General features: G+C 37.3%; 1 protein-coding gene across 1 annotated transcript in view; it reads left to right on the top strand.

Moving 5' to 3' along the window:
- The first annotated feature begins 663 nt into the window (after window positions 1-663).
- The window catches only part of LOC149785895 (acetyl-CoA acetyltransferase, mitochondrial-like), a 78093-nt gene continuing 61153 nt past the window's right edge, over window positions 664-17603 (top strand). The window contains exon 1 of the mRNA XM_089976104.1: window positions 664-814. Coding sequence (XP_089832230.1) covers window positions 794-814 — 21 coding nt within the window. The 5' untranslated portion in view covers window positions 664-793. The remainder of the gene's footprint in view (window positions 815-17603) is intronic.

Genomic DNA, 17603 nt, shown 5'->3' on the forward strand with positions numbered 1-17603 from the left:
AGCATGCTCTGTGTAAACAGGGGGCCCCGCGTGAAGGTGCTGCTGCGGACACAATAGTGTAGGCGAGGCCATATGCAAGTAACCTCCTGCCCAGCAGAGCCAAACAGTAGTCCGCGGAGATCACTACACCTGGAAAGGATAGGCTGTGAGAGACGCGTCACTTTCCTTTGGCGAGCGGGACGTCAGGCCCAGGCCTCACACATCCCCCAGTGTGTATTACATTAGGGATGTCACAACTTAAGATCCTATCATACATAATAATCAATCTAATTAGGGGTTTGAAACTCACATATCTGCAGCTCTAGTTGATACATACAACAGATTTGTTATATACAATTTAACAAAGGGGACCTTGACGGTAATTTATTCATACAAATTTCATGCTGTGTTTAAATAACATTCAGAAATGATTTTACGTTCGCTTATACATCGTTCATTAATTGTTTCATTATATTTTGTAACATGGCGTGTTCTTTTGCTAATCTGTTCCAGCTTGGTTGATAAGCGTGTATGTATTGGGGGGGGGGTACATACCACGAATGTGTATCCGCCAGGTTGCATAATGTATGAAAATTGCGTATAACTTTCGTCCGTCACAATCCTTTACACCCCACCCAGCTTGTCGCTCAATGCGTCTAACAATGAAAATAGGTTAGTCTGCGCAATTTTAAAATTCTTAGTACTACTTTAAAATAATTATAAAAAGCCATATCCTTGATGCTCTATTTTCAAAGCGATCAACATCTCAAATTGTTGACCATAACGCAAGGTTAGCAGAAAGACAGAGGGCAAAATGTTCTGCAGGTCCAAAAACGTAAGTTATAGTGTTTATAACAGGCTAGAAAATTATTCACTTTGTTCTGCATCAGAAACACATAAGAAGTTTAAATGACAATAATAGTTAAGTTAGGAAACCTAAAAGTAATATGTAGTGAACGTATGTTATGTGTTTTCGAGATAACTACAAAAGAGTTGGACTTGAGTTAATTCGAGTTTCCTGTGACCCTTCCCATCCCATTTTCGATGTTTATATGATGGTGTAGGGTCAGGGTTATTTGTCTTTCGATAAGTTGAAATTTGCCGACACAATGCGGTAGCCGCTTACTAGTCCTACATGTAAGACCTCGACGCTGATATTTATGTTGTTGGCGTCTTACAGCCTAACTAACGACGCTGTGTAGTGTGTTTTGATGTCACCTAACATCGTTACGAAAGTCAAATTTTCAGGAATATTTTACAGAACTGACAACTAAAATAACGACGCTTTTCTACAAAGTAAAGTCATAATGTTTTAGTCAGACTTTAATGTCTTTTCTGTAATAAATTCAAATTCTCACAAAAGAATTGGACCTGTTTTCAAGTTTTGTTGGTCTACATTTCAGTTGGCTGGAAAGCGATGAAAGCCTTGAATGCCAAAATCAGGTTAAGTTGAAATATTCTTTAATGAAATGAATACAAATATATTATGCCTACTGGAACTGTAAGCAACGTTTCGTTTCATTCAAGAAACATATAAAATGTATGTCAACAGATCGTGAAAATGCGTCCATTTGCTAGTATCATTTTCATTTCGCCAGGTTAAAGACAGCACAGTAGGTATATTAATTACAAATAAATTAGTGGAAGAGTGTCAATATAGGCCGCCAAGTGTGTGAGATGTTCCTGAAACTTGGAAATTTACTCATTCTGATGTCATTGACATCGGAACATGCTATACAAGGTCATTATTTGGATAGTAAGACATAGCACTAAAACAAAAACATGTACTATGTCTTACATTGTAGGACTAGCCACTTACCAGCTGGCATAGCAAACTTGAATGACATTACATTGAGCCATACATGCATGAAATTGATAGGAAGATGTTTTATTTTCTTGGAAATTTTGAATTTAACATACGTTGTTTGTTTGATCCTCTGATAAACGAGATGAAACTACTGCAATGATGAAATTTGACCTGGAACTCAGCGATTTGCATTGCTATTCATATGACTACCCAACTCTCACAACCTACTTGTTCTTATGATATTGCAAATTAAATCCCAAATAGTCATAGAATTACAGACATAAGTAATAATGATTAAAGTTCCGAATAAACTGAGAGGAAATACAAATTAAAATCCAATGCTAGAAGTGTTGATGTGCCTGTGATGGCCCTTGTAGTGGTAGTATGCCAACATAAGAAATAGTGGAAATACAAATAAAAATCCAGTGCTTGAAATGTTGATGTACCTGTGATGGCCTTTGTAGTGTTGGTATGCCAACATACGAATAACATCCAAGATCACATCCTTATTTGAAATGTCACCATAAATTCATGCCTGTTTCCAAGAAGGTTATTTTTGAAGAGTACATTTTATTTCCAGAGAAGAATCGCATGAATTAAATAATTTGAATAAGTAAATTCCATCCCAAATGAATTACTAGATACAACAATAATACCACCGATTTTGCTTAGATCTTACAGCACGAATGACTGATTTTGAAATAAACAAGATTTATATTTTCAACTTAGACATGAAAAGAGTCCCAGATTAGAGTCAAAAGTACATTGTTCTTCAAGGATATTGGATAAGGGTCAAAAGTACATTGATCTACAAGGATCTTGGATAAGGGTCAAAAGTCCATTGTTCTTCAAGGATCGTGGATAAGGGTCAAAAGTACATTGTTCTTCAAGGATCTTGGATAAGGGTCAAAAGTACATTGATTTTCAAGGATCTTAGTTATAATTAGTGTCCATCACCAAAACCACGATTAAGCATGTGACAATCATCATCGAGTCTAACTATAAAAAAGTACATTGTCCTCGACTCGGCTTAAGATAAAGATCCTCACTCACAGATAAAAAGTTGTTTACAAAATTGTCATTGATTTTGGACAAGGTAAGCTACTACATACAATATTTTGTTACCCATAGCATATAGTGAAATAAAAATTAGAAAAGATAACTTACAAACAATGCATATTAAATATCCATAACACTAGAATCATTCAATTATTGTAAAAAGAGGTCTTTGTGACTTCCATTTCATTTTTCACTAACTTGTATATAAGCTGTATTTGAATTTCAATAATTTCATGTTGTTTATTTTCCAGTCATTTGACTTAATAATTGGATTCATCTTTGTTAGTACATACCCATACAAACAAAGAAGGACACTGTGATTTTGCATTTTAAACTTTACTAACATGGATGAATATTTGTGTTTATGATGCATGAAGTGTGCTTGTACTAAAAACTGTGATTCCAAAATTACTGAAAGCCTGTGTCACCCAGTAAAATATGGCTTCTAGGGATGATTTAAAGAATAATAATTTTAAAATATTTAATAAAAATGATCTGATGTTTTTGTCAGCAGTGCGTCTACTTTGATATTGATAAAATGATGCTTTTTTTAATTGTTTTATGTCCTTTCACACTAGGTAGGTTGGTTGGTTTCTTTAATGGTACGACAATGCATTACAGGTCAATTAGTACCAATTTAAAGTTATAATTTTACACTTTAAAAAGATTTTTAGTTGAAATTTAAAGAAAAACAATTGCAAAATAAGACTTCTAACAATTTATTGTGAAGATCAGTTTAGTGTGAATTTGTTTTCCACATGATAAGTAATCCTTACAATGACCACTGGAGCTACTGGAGGTGTGTAATCGTTACTTACACTCTGGTTTACGTTCTCTGTGTGATCAAAGCCATTCATCTGATTTTAAAATGGATAATATTGTCGTTAACCACTTTTTGTCGAGAAGTAATTGGTTATCAAAGTACTGGATTGTTTTATTGTTTTGATTTGTACATTCCTTGATATGTACAAGTTTATTTGCTACTTAACTGCATGAGCTTCACATATTTTAATAATTTTAATAATGTGGTGGTGATAAGGCAGGCAGTTGTCTGAATAAAATGATGGATGTTTTTTCAGTTGAAGAGGAGTATGGGATATGTACAAATAATTGAGTGGCTGATTGGTTGGGAGTTTGTTGGCACATCAACACATGTAAGGCTGTTTGCTGAAGCAAGTCAGGTCTCTTGCCCAGATACACACCACATCATCCACTGTGGTCTGATCTGGGAAGGATTTAAAGAATGGCATGCCAAACACTGAGCCACTGTGGTTCCTTAAGCCTTAACGAAATGTTTTTTTCTGGTTTTGTGTAGGAAAATTTGGGTTGGTCATTTTGATTAAGATTTCTCCCCCTTTATTTGCCGGATGTGACCCATGGTTGTACTCTTGTCCCCCTCTATTTGCCTGATGTGATCCATGGTTGTAATCTTGTCCCCCTCTATTTGCCTGATGTGACCCATGGTTGTACTCTTGTCCCCCTCTATTTGCTGGATGTGATCCATGGTTGTACTGTTGTCCCCCTCTATTTGCCTGATGTGATCCATGGTTGTACTCTTATCCCCCTCTATTTGCCTGGTGTGATCCATGGTTGCATTCTTGTCCCTCTCTATTTGCCTGATGTGATCCATGGTTGTACTGTTGTCCCCCTCTATTTGCCTGGTGATCCATGGTTGCATTCTTGTCCCTGTCTATTTGCCTGATGTGATCCATGGTTGTACTCTTGTCCCCCTCTATTTGCCTGATGTGATCCATGGTTGTACTCTTGTCCCCCTCTATTTGCCTGGTGTGATCCATGGTTGTACTGTTGTCCTCCTCTATTTGCCTGATGTGATCCATGGTTGTACTCTTGTCCCCCTCTATTTGCCTGATGTGATCCATGGTTGTACTCTTGTCCCCCTCTATTTGCCTGGTGTGATCCATGGTTGTACTCTTGTCCCCCTCTATTTGCCTGATGTGATCCATGGTTGTACTGTTGTCCCCCTCTATTTGCCTGATGTGATCCATGGTTGTACTCTTGTCCTCCTCTATTTGCCGGATGTGACCCATGATTGTACTCATGTCCACCTCTATTTGCCAGATGTGATCCATGGTTGTACTGTTGTCCCCCTCTATTTGCCTGATGTGATCCATGGTTGTACTGTTGTCCCCCTCTATTTGCCTGATGTGATCCATGGTTGTACTGTTGTCCCCCTCTATTTGCCTGATGTGATCCATGGTTGTACTCTTGTCCCCCTCTATTTGCCTGATGTGATACATGGTTGTAATCTTGTCCCCCTCTATTTGCCTGATGTGACCCATGGTTGTACTCTTGTCCCCCTCTATTTGCCTGGTGTGATCCATGGTTGCATTCTTGTCCCCCTCTATTTGCCTGATGTGATCCATGGTTGTACTCTTGTCCCCCTCTATTTGCCTGATGTGATCCATGGTTGTACTCTTGTCCCCCTCTATTTGCCTGGTGTGATCCATGGTTGTACTGTTGTCCTCCTCTATTTGCCTGATGTGATCCATGGTTATACTCTTGTCCCCCTCTATTTGCCTGATGTGATCCATGGTTGTACTCTTGTCCCCCTCTATTTGCCTGATGTGATCCATGGTTGTACTGTTGTCCCCCTCTATTTGCCTGATGTGATCCATGGTTGTACTCATGTCCCCCTCTATTTGCCTGGTGTGATCCATGGTTGTACTCTTGTCCCCCTCTATTTGCCTGATGTGATCCATGGTTGTACTCTTGTCCCCCTCTATTTGCCTGATGTGATCCATGGTTGTACTGTTGTCCCCCTCTATTTGCCGGATGTGACCCATGGTTGTACTCATGTCCACCTCTATTTGCCAGATGTGATCCATGGTTGTACTCTTGTCCCCCTCTATTTGCCTGATGTGATCCATGGTTGTACTCTTGTCCCCCTCTATTTGCCTGATGTGATCCATGATTGTACTGTTGTCCCCCTCTATTTGCCTGATGTAATCCATGGTTGTACTGTTGTCCCCCTCTATTTGCCTGGTGTGATCCATGGTTGTACTGTTGTCCTCCTCTATTTGCCTGATGTGATCCATGGTTGTACTCTTGTCCCCCTCTATTTGCCTGATGTGATCCATGGTTGTACTCTTGTCCCCCTCTATTTGCCTGATGTGATCCATGGTTGTACTCTTGTGCCCCCCTCTATTTGCCTGGTGTGATCCATGGTTGTACTGTTGTCCCCCTCTATTTGCCTGATGTGATCCATGGTTGTACTGTTGTCCCCCTCTATTTGCCTGATGTGATCCATGGTTGTACTCTTGTCCCCCTCTATTTGCCGGATGTGACCCATGGTTGTACTCATGTCCACCTCTATTTGCCTGATGTGATCCATGGTTGTACTCTTGTCCCCCTCTATTTGCTGGATGTGATCCATGGTTGTAGTTTTGTCCCCCTCTATTTGCCGGATGTGACCCATGGTTGTACTCATGTCCACCTCTATTTGCTGGATGTGACCCATGGTTGTACTCATGTTCCCCTCTATTTGCCGGATGTGACCCATGGTTGTACTCATGTCCCCCTCTATTTGCCTGATGTGACCCATGGTTGTACTCATGTCCACCTCTATTTGCCTGATGTGACCCATGGTTGTACTCATTTCCACCTCTATTTGCCGGATGTGACCCATGGTTGTACTCATGTCCACCTCTATTTGCCAGATGTGACCCATGGTTGTAATCTTGTCCCCCCCTCTATTTGCCTGATGTGATCCATGGTTGTATTCATGTCCACCTCTATTTGCCTGATGTGATCCATGGTTGTACTCATGTCCACCTCTATTTGCCTGATGTGACCCATGGTTGTAATCATGTCCACCTCTATTTGCCGGATGTGACCCATGGTTGTACTCATGTTCCCCTCTATTTGCCGGATGTGACCCATGGTTGTACTCATGTCCCCCTCTATTTGCCTGATGTGACCCATGGTTGTACTCATGTCCCCCTCTATTTGCCTGATGTGACCCATGGTTGTACTCATGTCCACCTCTATTTGCCGGATGTGACCCATGGTTGTACTCATGTCCACCTCTATTTGCCGGATGTGACCCATGGTTGTATTCTTGTCCCCCTCTATTTGCCGGATGTGACCCATGGTTGTACTCTTGTCCCCCTCTATTTGCCGGATGTGATCCATGGTTGCATTCTTGTCCCCCTCTATTTGCCTGATGTGATCCATGGTTGTACTCTTGTCCCCCTCTATTTGCCTGATGTAATCCATGGTTGTACTCTTGTCCCCCTCTATTTGCCTGGTGTGATCCATGGTTGTACTGTTGTCCTCCTCTATTTGCCTGATGTGATCCATGGTTGTACTCTTGTCCCCCTCTATTTGCCTGATGTGATCCATGGTTGTACTCTTGTCCCCCTCTATTTGCCTGATGTGATCCATGGTTGTACTGTTGTCCCCCTCTATTTGCCTGATGTGATCCATGGTTGTACTCATGTCCCCCTCTATTTGCCTGGTGTGATCCATGGTTGTACTCTTGTCCCCCTCTATTTGCCTGATGTGATCCATGGTTGTACTGTTGTCCCCCTCTATTTGCCTGATGTGATCCATGGTTGTACTGTTGTCCCCCTCTATTTGCCGGATGTGACCCATGGTTGTACTCATGTCCACCTCTATTTGCCAGATGTGATCCATGGTTGTACTCTTGTCCCCCTCTATTTGCCTGATGTGATCCATGGTTGTACTCTTGTCCCCCTCTATTTGCCTGATGTGATCCATGATTGTACTGTTGTCCCCCTCTATTTGCCTGATGTAATCCATGGTTGTACTGTTGTCCCCCTCTATTTGCCTGGTGTGAACCATGGTTGTACTGTTGTCCTCCTCTATATGCCTGATGTGATCCATGGTTGTACTCTTGTCCCCCTCTATTTGCCTGATGTGATCCATGGTTGTACTCTTGTCCCCCTCTATTTGCCTGATGTGATCCATGGTTGTACTCTTGTCCCCCTCTATTTGCCTGGTGTGATCCATGGTTGTACTGTTGTCCCCCTCTATTTGCCTGATGTGATCCATGGTTGTACTGTTGTCCCCCTCTATTTGCCTGATGTGATCCATGGTTGTACTCTTGTCCCCCTCTATTTGCCGGATGTGACCCATGGTTGTACTCATGTCCACCTCTATTTGCCTGATGTGATCCATGGTTGTACTCTTGTCCCCCTCTATTTGCTGGATGTGATCCATGGTTGTAGTTTTGTCCCCCTCTATTTGCCGGATGTGACCCATGGTTGTTCTCATGTCCACCTCTATTTGCCGGATGTGACCCATGGTTGTACTCATGTTCCCCTCTATTTGCCGGATGTGACCCATGGTTGTACTCATGTCCCCCTCTATTTGCCGGATGTGACCCATGGTTGTACTCATGTCCACCTCTATTTGCCTGATGTGACCCATGGTTGTACTCATTTCCACCTCTATTTTCCGGATGTGACCCATGGTTGTACTGATGTCCACCTCTATTTGCCAGATGTGACCCATGGTTGTAATCTTGTCCCCCTCTATTTGCCTGATGTGATCCATGGTTGTATTCATGTCCACCTCTATTTGCCTGATGTGATCCATGGTTGTACTCATGTCCACCTCTATTTGCCTGATGTGACCCATGGTTGTAATCATGTCCACCTCTATTTGCCGGATGTGACCCATGGTTGTACTCATGTTCCCCTCTATTTGCCGGATGTGACCCATGGTTGTACTCATGTCCCCCTCTATTTGCCTGATGTGACCCATGGTTGTACTCATGTCCCCCTCTATTTGCCTGATGTGACCCATGGTTGTACTCATGTCCACCTCTATTTGCCTGATGTGATCCATGGTTGTACTCTTGTCCCCCTCTATTTGCCTGGTGTGATCCATGGTTGTACTCATGTCCACCTCTATTTGCCTGATGTGATCCATGGTTGTACTCTTGTCCCCCTCTATTTGCCTGATGTGATCCATGGTTGTATTCTTGTCCCCCTCTATTTGCCGGATGTGACCCATGGTTGTACTCTTGTCCCCCTCTATTTGCCGGATGTGATCCATGGTTGTACTCTTGTCCCCCTCTATTTGCCTGATGTGATCCATGGTTGTACTCTTGTCCCCCTCTATTTGCCTGATGTGATCCATGGTTGTATTCTTGTCCCCCTCTATTTGCCGGATGTGACCCATGGTTGTACTCTTGTCCCCCTCTATTTGCCTGATGTGATCCATGGTTGTACTCTTGTCCCCCTCTATTTGCCTGATGTGATCCATGGTTGTATTCTTGTCCCCCTCTATTTGCCGGATGTGACCCATGGTTGTACTCTTGTCCCCCTCTATTTGCCGGATGTGATCCATGGTTGCATGACCAATTTATTTTCCTTTGAGAATAGACTATGTCATTGTTACTTAACATCATCGTGTTATATGATAGTTTGATATGTATTTGCTTCTGGAATAATTTGCATGGGTTTGATATAACTCATAGTTAGATATGCACTCACTACTGAAATAATTTGCATGGGTTTGATACGACTCATAGTTAGATATGCACTCACTACTGGAATAATTTGCATGGGTTTGATACAACTCATAGTTAGATATGCACTCACTACTGAAATAATTTGCATGGGTTTGATACGACTCATAGTTAGATATGCACTCACTACTGGAATAATTTGAATGGGTTTGATATAACTCATAGTTAGATATGCACTCACTACTGGAATAATTTGCATGGGTTTGATACGACTCATAGTTAGATATGCACTACTTACTGAAATAATTTGCATGGGTTTGATACAACTCATAGTTAGATATGCACTCACTACTGAAATAATTTGCATGGGTTTGATACAACTCATAGTTAGATATGCACTCACTACTGAAATAATTTGCATGGGTTTGATACAACTCATAGTTAGATATGCACTACTTACTGAAATAATTTGCATGGGTTTGATATAACTCATAGTTAGATATGCACTCACTACTGAAATAATTTGCATGGGTTTGATACAACTCATAGTTAGATATGCACTCACTACTGAAATAATTTGCATGGGTTTGATATAACTCATAGTTAGATATGCACTCACTACTGAAATAATTTGCATGGGTTTGATACGACTCATAGTTAGATATGCACTCACTACTGGAATAATTTGCATGGGTTTGATACAACTCATAGTTAGATATGCACTCACTACTGAAATAATTTGCATGGGTTTGATACGACTCATAGTTAGATATGCACTCACTACTGGAATAATTTGAATGGGTTTGATATAACTCATAGTTAGATATGCACTCACTACTGGAATAATTTGCATGGGTTTGATACGACTCATAGTTAGATATGCACTACTTACTGAAATAATTTGCATGGGTTTGATACAACTCATAGTTAGATATGCACTCACTACTGAAATAATTTGCATGGGTTTGATACAACTCATAGTTAGATATGCACTCACTACTGAAATAATTTGCATGGGTTTGATACAACTCATAGTTAGATATGCACTACTTACTGAAATAATTTGCATGGGTTTGATATAACTCATAGTTAGATATGCACTCACTACTGAAATAATTTGCATGGGTTTGATACAACTCATAGTTAGATATGCACTACTTACTGAAATAATTTGAATGGGTTTGATATAACTCATTGTAAGATATGCACTCACTACTGAAATAATTTGCATGGGTTTGATATAACTCATAGTTAGATATGCACTCACTACTGGAATAATTTGCATGGGTTTGATACGACTCATAGTTAGATATGCACTACTTACTAAAATAATTTGCATGGGTTTGATATAACTCATAGTTAGATATGCACTCACTACTGGAATAATTTGCATGGGTTTGATACAACTCATAGTTAGATATGCACTACTTACTAAAATAATTTGCATGGGTTTGATACAACTCATAGTTAGATATGCACAACTTACTGAAATAATTTGCATGGGTTTGATACAACTCATAGTTAGATATGCACTCACTACTGAAATAATTTGCATGGGTTTGATACAACTCATAGTTAGATATGCACTCACTACTGAAATAATTTGCATGGGTTTGATACAACTCATAGTTAGATATGCACTACTTACTGAAATAATTTGAATGGGTTTGATATAACTCATTGTAAGATATGCACTCACTACTGAAATAATTTGCATGGGTTTGATATAACTCATAGTTAGATATGCACTCACTACTGGAATAATTTGCATGGGTTTGATACGACTCATAGTTAGATATGCACTACTTACTAAAATAATTTGCATGGGTTTGATATAACTCATAGTTAGATATGCACTCACTACTGGAATAATTTGCATGGGTTTGATACAACTCATAGTTAGATATGCACTACTTACTAAAATAATTTGCATGGGTTTGATACAACTCATAGTTAGATATGCACTACTTACTGAAATAATTTGCATGGGTTTGATACAACTCATAGTTAGATATGCACTCACTACTGAAATAATTTGCATGGGTTTGATACAACTCATAGTTAGATATGCACTCACTACTGAAATAATTTGCATGCGTTTGATACAACTCATAGTTAGATATGCACTACTTACTGAAATAATTTGCATGGGTTTGATATAACTCATAGTTAGATATGCACTCACTACTGAAATAATTTGCATGGGTTTGATATAACTCATAGTTAGATATGCACTCACTACTGAAATAATTTGCATGGGTTTGATATAACTCATAGTTAGATATGCACTCACTACTGAAATAATTTGCATGGGTTTGATGCAACTCATAGTTAGATATGCACTCACTACTGAAATAATTTGCATGGGTTTGATATAACTCATAGTTAGATATGCACTACTTACTGAAATAATTTGCATGGGTTTGATACAACTCATAGTTAGATATGCACTCACTACTGAAATAATTTGCATGGGTTTGATACAACTCATAGTTAGATATGCACTACTTACTGAAATAATTTGCATGGGTTTGATATAACTCATAGTTAGATATGCACTCACTACTGAAATAATTTGCATGGGTTTGATACAACTCATAGTTAGATCTGCACTACTTACTGAAATAATTTGCATGGGTTTGATACAACTCATAGTTAGATATGCACTCACTACTGAAATAATTTGCATGGGTTTGATACAACTCATAGTTAGATATGCACTACTTACTGAAATAATTTGCATGGGTTTGATATAACTCATAGTTAGATATGCACTCACTACTGAAATAATTTGCTTGGGTTTGATATAACTCATAGTTAGATATGCACTCACTACTGAAATAATTTGCATGGGTTTGATACAACTCATAGTTAGATATGCACTCACTACTGAAATAATTTGCATGGGTTTGATATAACTCATAGTTAGATATGCACTACTTACTGAAATAATTTGCATGGGTTTGATACAACTCATAGTTAGATATGCACTCACTACTGAAATAATTGGCATGGGTTTGATACAACTCATAGTTAGATATGCACTACTTACTGAAATAATTTGCATGGGTTTGATATAACTCATAGTTAGATATGCACTCACTACTGAAATAATTTGCATGGGTTTGATACAACTCATAGTTAGATATGCACTACTTACTGAAATAATTTGCATGGGTTTGATACAACTCATAGTTAGATATGCACTCACTACTGAAATAATTTGCATGGGTTTGATACAACTCATAGTTAGATATGCACTACTTACTGAAATAATTTGCATGGGTTTGATACAACTCATAGTTAGATATGCACTCACTACTGAAATAATTTGCATGGGTTTGATACAACTCATAGTTAGATATGCACTACTTGCTGAAATAATTTGCATGGGTTTGATATAACTCATAGTTAGATATGCACTACTTGCTGAAATAATTTGCATGGGTTTGATATAACTCATAGTTAGATATGCACTCACTACTGAAATAATTTGCATGGGTTTGTTACAACTCATAGTTAGATCTGCACTCACTACTGAAATAATTTGCATGGGTTTGATACAACTCATAGTTAGATATGCACTACTTACTGAAATAATTTGCATGGGTTTGTTATAACTCAGTTAGATATGCACTACTTACTGAAATAATTTGCATGGGTTTGTTATAACTCATAGTTAGATATGCACTACTTACTGAAATAATTTGAATGGGTTTGGTATAACTCATAGTTAGATATGCACTACTTACTGAAATAATTTGCATGGGTTTGATACAACTCATAGTTAGATATGCACTCACTACTGAAATAATTTGCATGGGTTTGATACAACTCATAGTTAGATATGCACTACTTACTGAAATAATTTGCATGGGTTTGATATAACTCATAGTTAGATATGCACTCACTACTGAAATAATTTGCATGGGTTTGATATAACTCATAGTTAGATATGCACTCACTACTGAAACAATTTGCATGGGTTTGATATAACTCATAGTTAGATATGCACTCACTACTGAAATAATTTGCATGGGTTTGATACAACTCATAGTTAGATATGCACTCACTACTGAAATAATTTGCATGGGTTTGATATAACTCATAGTTAGATATGCACTACTTACTGAAATAATTTGCATGGGTTTGATACAACTCATAGTTAGATATGCACTCACTACTGAAATAATTTGCATGGGTTTGATACAACTCATAGTTAGATATGCACTACTTACTGAAATAATTTGCATGGGTTTGATATAACTCATAGTTAGATATGCACTCACTACTGAAATAATTTGCATGGGTTTGATACAACTCATAGTTCGATCTGCACTACTTACTGAAATAATTTGCATGGGTTTGATACAACTCATAGTTAGATATGCACTCACTACTGAAATAATTTGCATGGGTTTGATACAACTCATAGTTAGATATGCACTACTTACTGAAATAATTTGCATGGGTTTGATATAACTCATAGTTAGATATGCACTCACTACTGAAATAATTTGCATGGGTTTGATATAACTCATAGTTAGATATGCACTCACTACTGAAATAATTTGCATGGGTTTGATACAACTCATAGTTAGATATGCACTCACTACTGAAATAATTTGCATGGGTTTGATATAACTCATAGTTAGATATGCACTACTTACTGAAATAATTTGCATGGGTTTGATACAACTCATAGTTAGATATGCACTCACTACTGAAATAATTGGCATGGGTTTGATACAACTCATAGTTAGATATGCACTACTTACTGAAATAATTTGCATGGGTTTGATATAACTCATAGTTAGATATGCACTCACTACTGAAATAATTTGCATGGGTTTGATACAACTCATAGTTAGATATGCACTACTTACTGAAATAATTTGCATGGGTTTGATACAACTCATAGTTAGATATGCACTCACTACTGAAATAATTTGCATGGGTTTGATACAACTCATAGTTAGATATGCACTACTTACTGAAATAATTTGCATGGGTTTGATACAACTCATAGTTAGATATGCACTCACTACTGAAATAATTTGCATGGGTTTGATACAACTCATAGTTAGATATGCACTACTTACTGAAATAATTTGCATGGGTTTGATATAACTCATAGTTAGATATGCACTCACTACTGAAATAATTTGCTTGGGTTTGATATAACTCATAGTTAGATATGCACTCACTACTGAAATAATTTGCATGGGTTTGATACAACTCATAGTTAGATATGCACTCACTACTGAAATAATTTGCATGGGTTTGATATAACTCATAGTTAGATATGCACTACTTACTGAAATAATTTGCATGGGTTTGATACAACTCATAGTTAGATATGCACTCACTACTGAAATAATTGGCATGGGTTTGATACAACTCATAGTTAGATATGCACTACTTACTGAAATAATTTGCATGGGTTTGATATAACTCATAGTTAGATATGCACTCACTACTGAAATAATTTGCATGGGTTTGATACAACTCATAGTTAGATATGCACTACTTACTGAAATAATTTGCATGGGTTTGATACAACTCATAGTTAGATATGCACTACTTACTGAAATAATTTGCATGGGTTTGATACAACTCATAGTTAGATATGCACTCACTACTGAAATAATTTGCATGGGTTTGATACAACTCATAGTTAGATATGCACTACTTGCTGAAATAATTTGCATGGGTTTGATATAACTCATAGTTAGATATGCACTACTTGCTGAAATAATTTGCATGGGTTTGATATAACTCATAGATATGCACTCACTACTGAAATAATTTGCATGGGTTTGTTATAACTCATAGTTAGATATGCACTACTTACTGAAATAATTTGCATGGGTTTGATACAACTCATAGTTAGATATGCACTACTTACTGAAATAATTTGCATGGGTTTGTTATAACTCAGTTAGATATGCACTACTTACTGAAATAATTTGCATGGGTTTGTTATAACTCATAGTTAGATATGCACTACTTACTGAAATAATTTGAATGGGTTTGGTATAACTCATAGTTAGATATGCACTACTTACTGAAATAATTTGCATGGGTTTGATACAACTCATAGTTAGATATGCACTCACTACTGAAATAATTTGCATGGGTTTGATACAACTCATAGTTAGATATGCACTACTTACTGAAATAATTTGCATGGGTTTGATATAACTCATAGTTAGATATGCACTCACTACTGAAATAATTTGCATGGGTTTGATATAACTCATAGTTAGATATGCACTCACTACTGAAACAATTTGCATGGGTTTGATATAACTCATAGTTAGATATGCACTCACTACTGAAATAATTTGCATGGGTTTGATACAACTCATAGTTAGATATGCACTCACTACTGAAATAATTTGCATGGGTTTGATACAACTCATAGTTAGATATGCACTACTTACTGAAATAATTTGCATGGGTTTGATATAACTCATAGTTAGATATGCACTCACTACTGAAATAATTTGCATGGGTTTGATACAACTCATAGTTAGATCTGCACTACTTACTGAAATAATTTGCATGGGTTTGATACAACTCATAGTTAGATATGCACTCACTACTGAAATAATTTGCATGGGTTTGATACAACTCATAGTTAGATATGCACTACTTACTGAAATAATTTGCATGGGTTTGATATAACTCATAGTTAGATATGCACTCACTACTGAAATAATTTGCATGGGTTTGATACAACTCATAGTTAGATATGCACTCACTACTGAAATAATTTGCATGGGTTTGATATAACTCATAGTTAGATATGCACTACTTACTGAAATAATTTGCATGGGTTTGATACAACTCATAGTTAGATATGCACTACTTACTGAAATAATTGGCATGGGTTTGATACAACTCATAGTTAGATATGCACTACTTACTGAAATAATTTGCATGGGTTTGATATAACTCATAGTTAGATATGCACTCACTACTGAAATAATTTGCATGGGTTTGATACAACTCATAGTTAGATATGCACTACTTACTGAAATAATTTGCATGGGTTTGATACAACTCATAGTTAGATATGCACTCACTACTGAAATAATTTGCATGGGTTTGATACAACTCATAGTTAGATATGCACTACTTACTGAAATAATTTGCATGGGTTTGATACAACTCATAGTTAGATATGCACTCACTACTGAAATAATTTGCATGGGTTTGATACAACTCATAGTTAGATATGCACTACTTGCTGAAATAATTTGCATGTGTTTGATATAACTCATAGTTAGATATGCACTACTTGCTGAAATAATTTGCATGGGTTTGATATAACTCATAGTTAGATATGCACTCACTACTGAAATAATTTGCATGGGTTTGTTACAACTCATAGTTAGATATGCACTCACTACTGAAATAATTTGCATGGGTTTGATACAACTCATAGTTAGATATGCACTACTTACTGAAATAATTTGCATGGGTTTGTTATAACTCAGTTAGATATGCACTACTTACTGAAATAATTTGCATGGGTTTGTTATAACTCATAGTTAGATATGCACTACTTACTGAAATAATTTGAATGGGTTTGGTATAACTCATAGTTAGATATGCACTACTTACTGAAATAATTTGCATGGGTTTGATACAACTCATAGTTAGATATGCACTCACTACTGAAATAATTTGCATGGGTTTGATACAACTCATAGTTAGATATGCACTACTTGCTGAAATAATTTGCATGGGTTTGATATAACTCATAGTTAGATATGCACTCACTACTGAAATAATTTGCATGGGTTTGATACAACTCATAGTTAGATATGCACTCACTACTGAAATAATTTGCATGGGTTTGATACAACTCATTGTAAGATATGCACTACTTACTGAAATAATTTGCATGGGTTTGATATAACTCATAGTTAGATATGCACTACTTACTGAAATAATTTGCATGGGTTTGATGCAACTCATAGTTAGATATGCACTCACTACTGAAATAATTTGCATGGGTTTGATACAACTCATAGTTAGATATGCACTACTTACTGAAATAATTTGCATGGGTTTGATATAACTCATAGTTAGATATGCACTCACTACTGAAATAATTTGCATGGGTTTGATATAACTCATAGTTAGATATGCACTCACTACTGAAATAATTTGCATGGGTTTGATACAACTCATAGTTAGATATGCACTCACTACTGAAATAATTTGCATGGGTTTGATATAACTCATAGTTAGATATGCACTACTTACTGAAATAATTTGCATGGGTTT

The sequence above is a fragment of the Sinohyriopsis cumingii genome, chromosome 12 (assembly GCF_028554795.1).
Source record: "Sinohyriopsis cumingii isolate HCF-2022 chromosome 12, ASM2855479v2, whole genome shotgun sequence".
NCBI lineage: Eukaryota > Metazoa > Mollusca > Bivalvia > Unionida > Unionidae > Sinohyriopsis > Sinohyriopsis cumingii.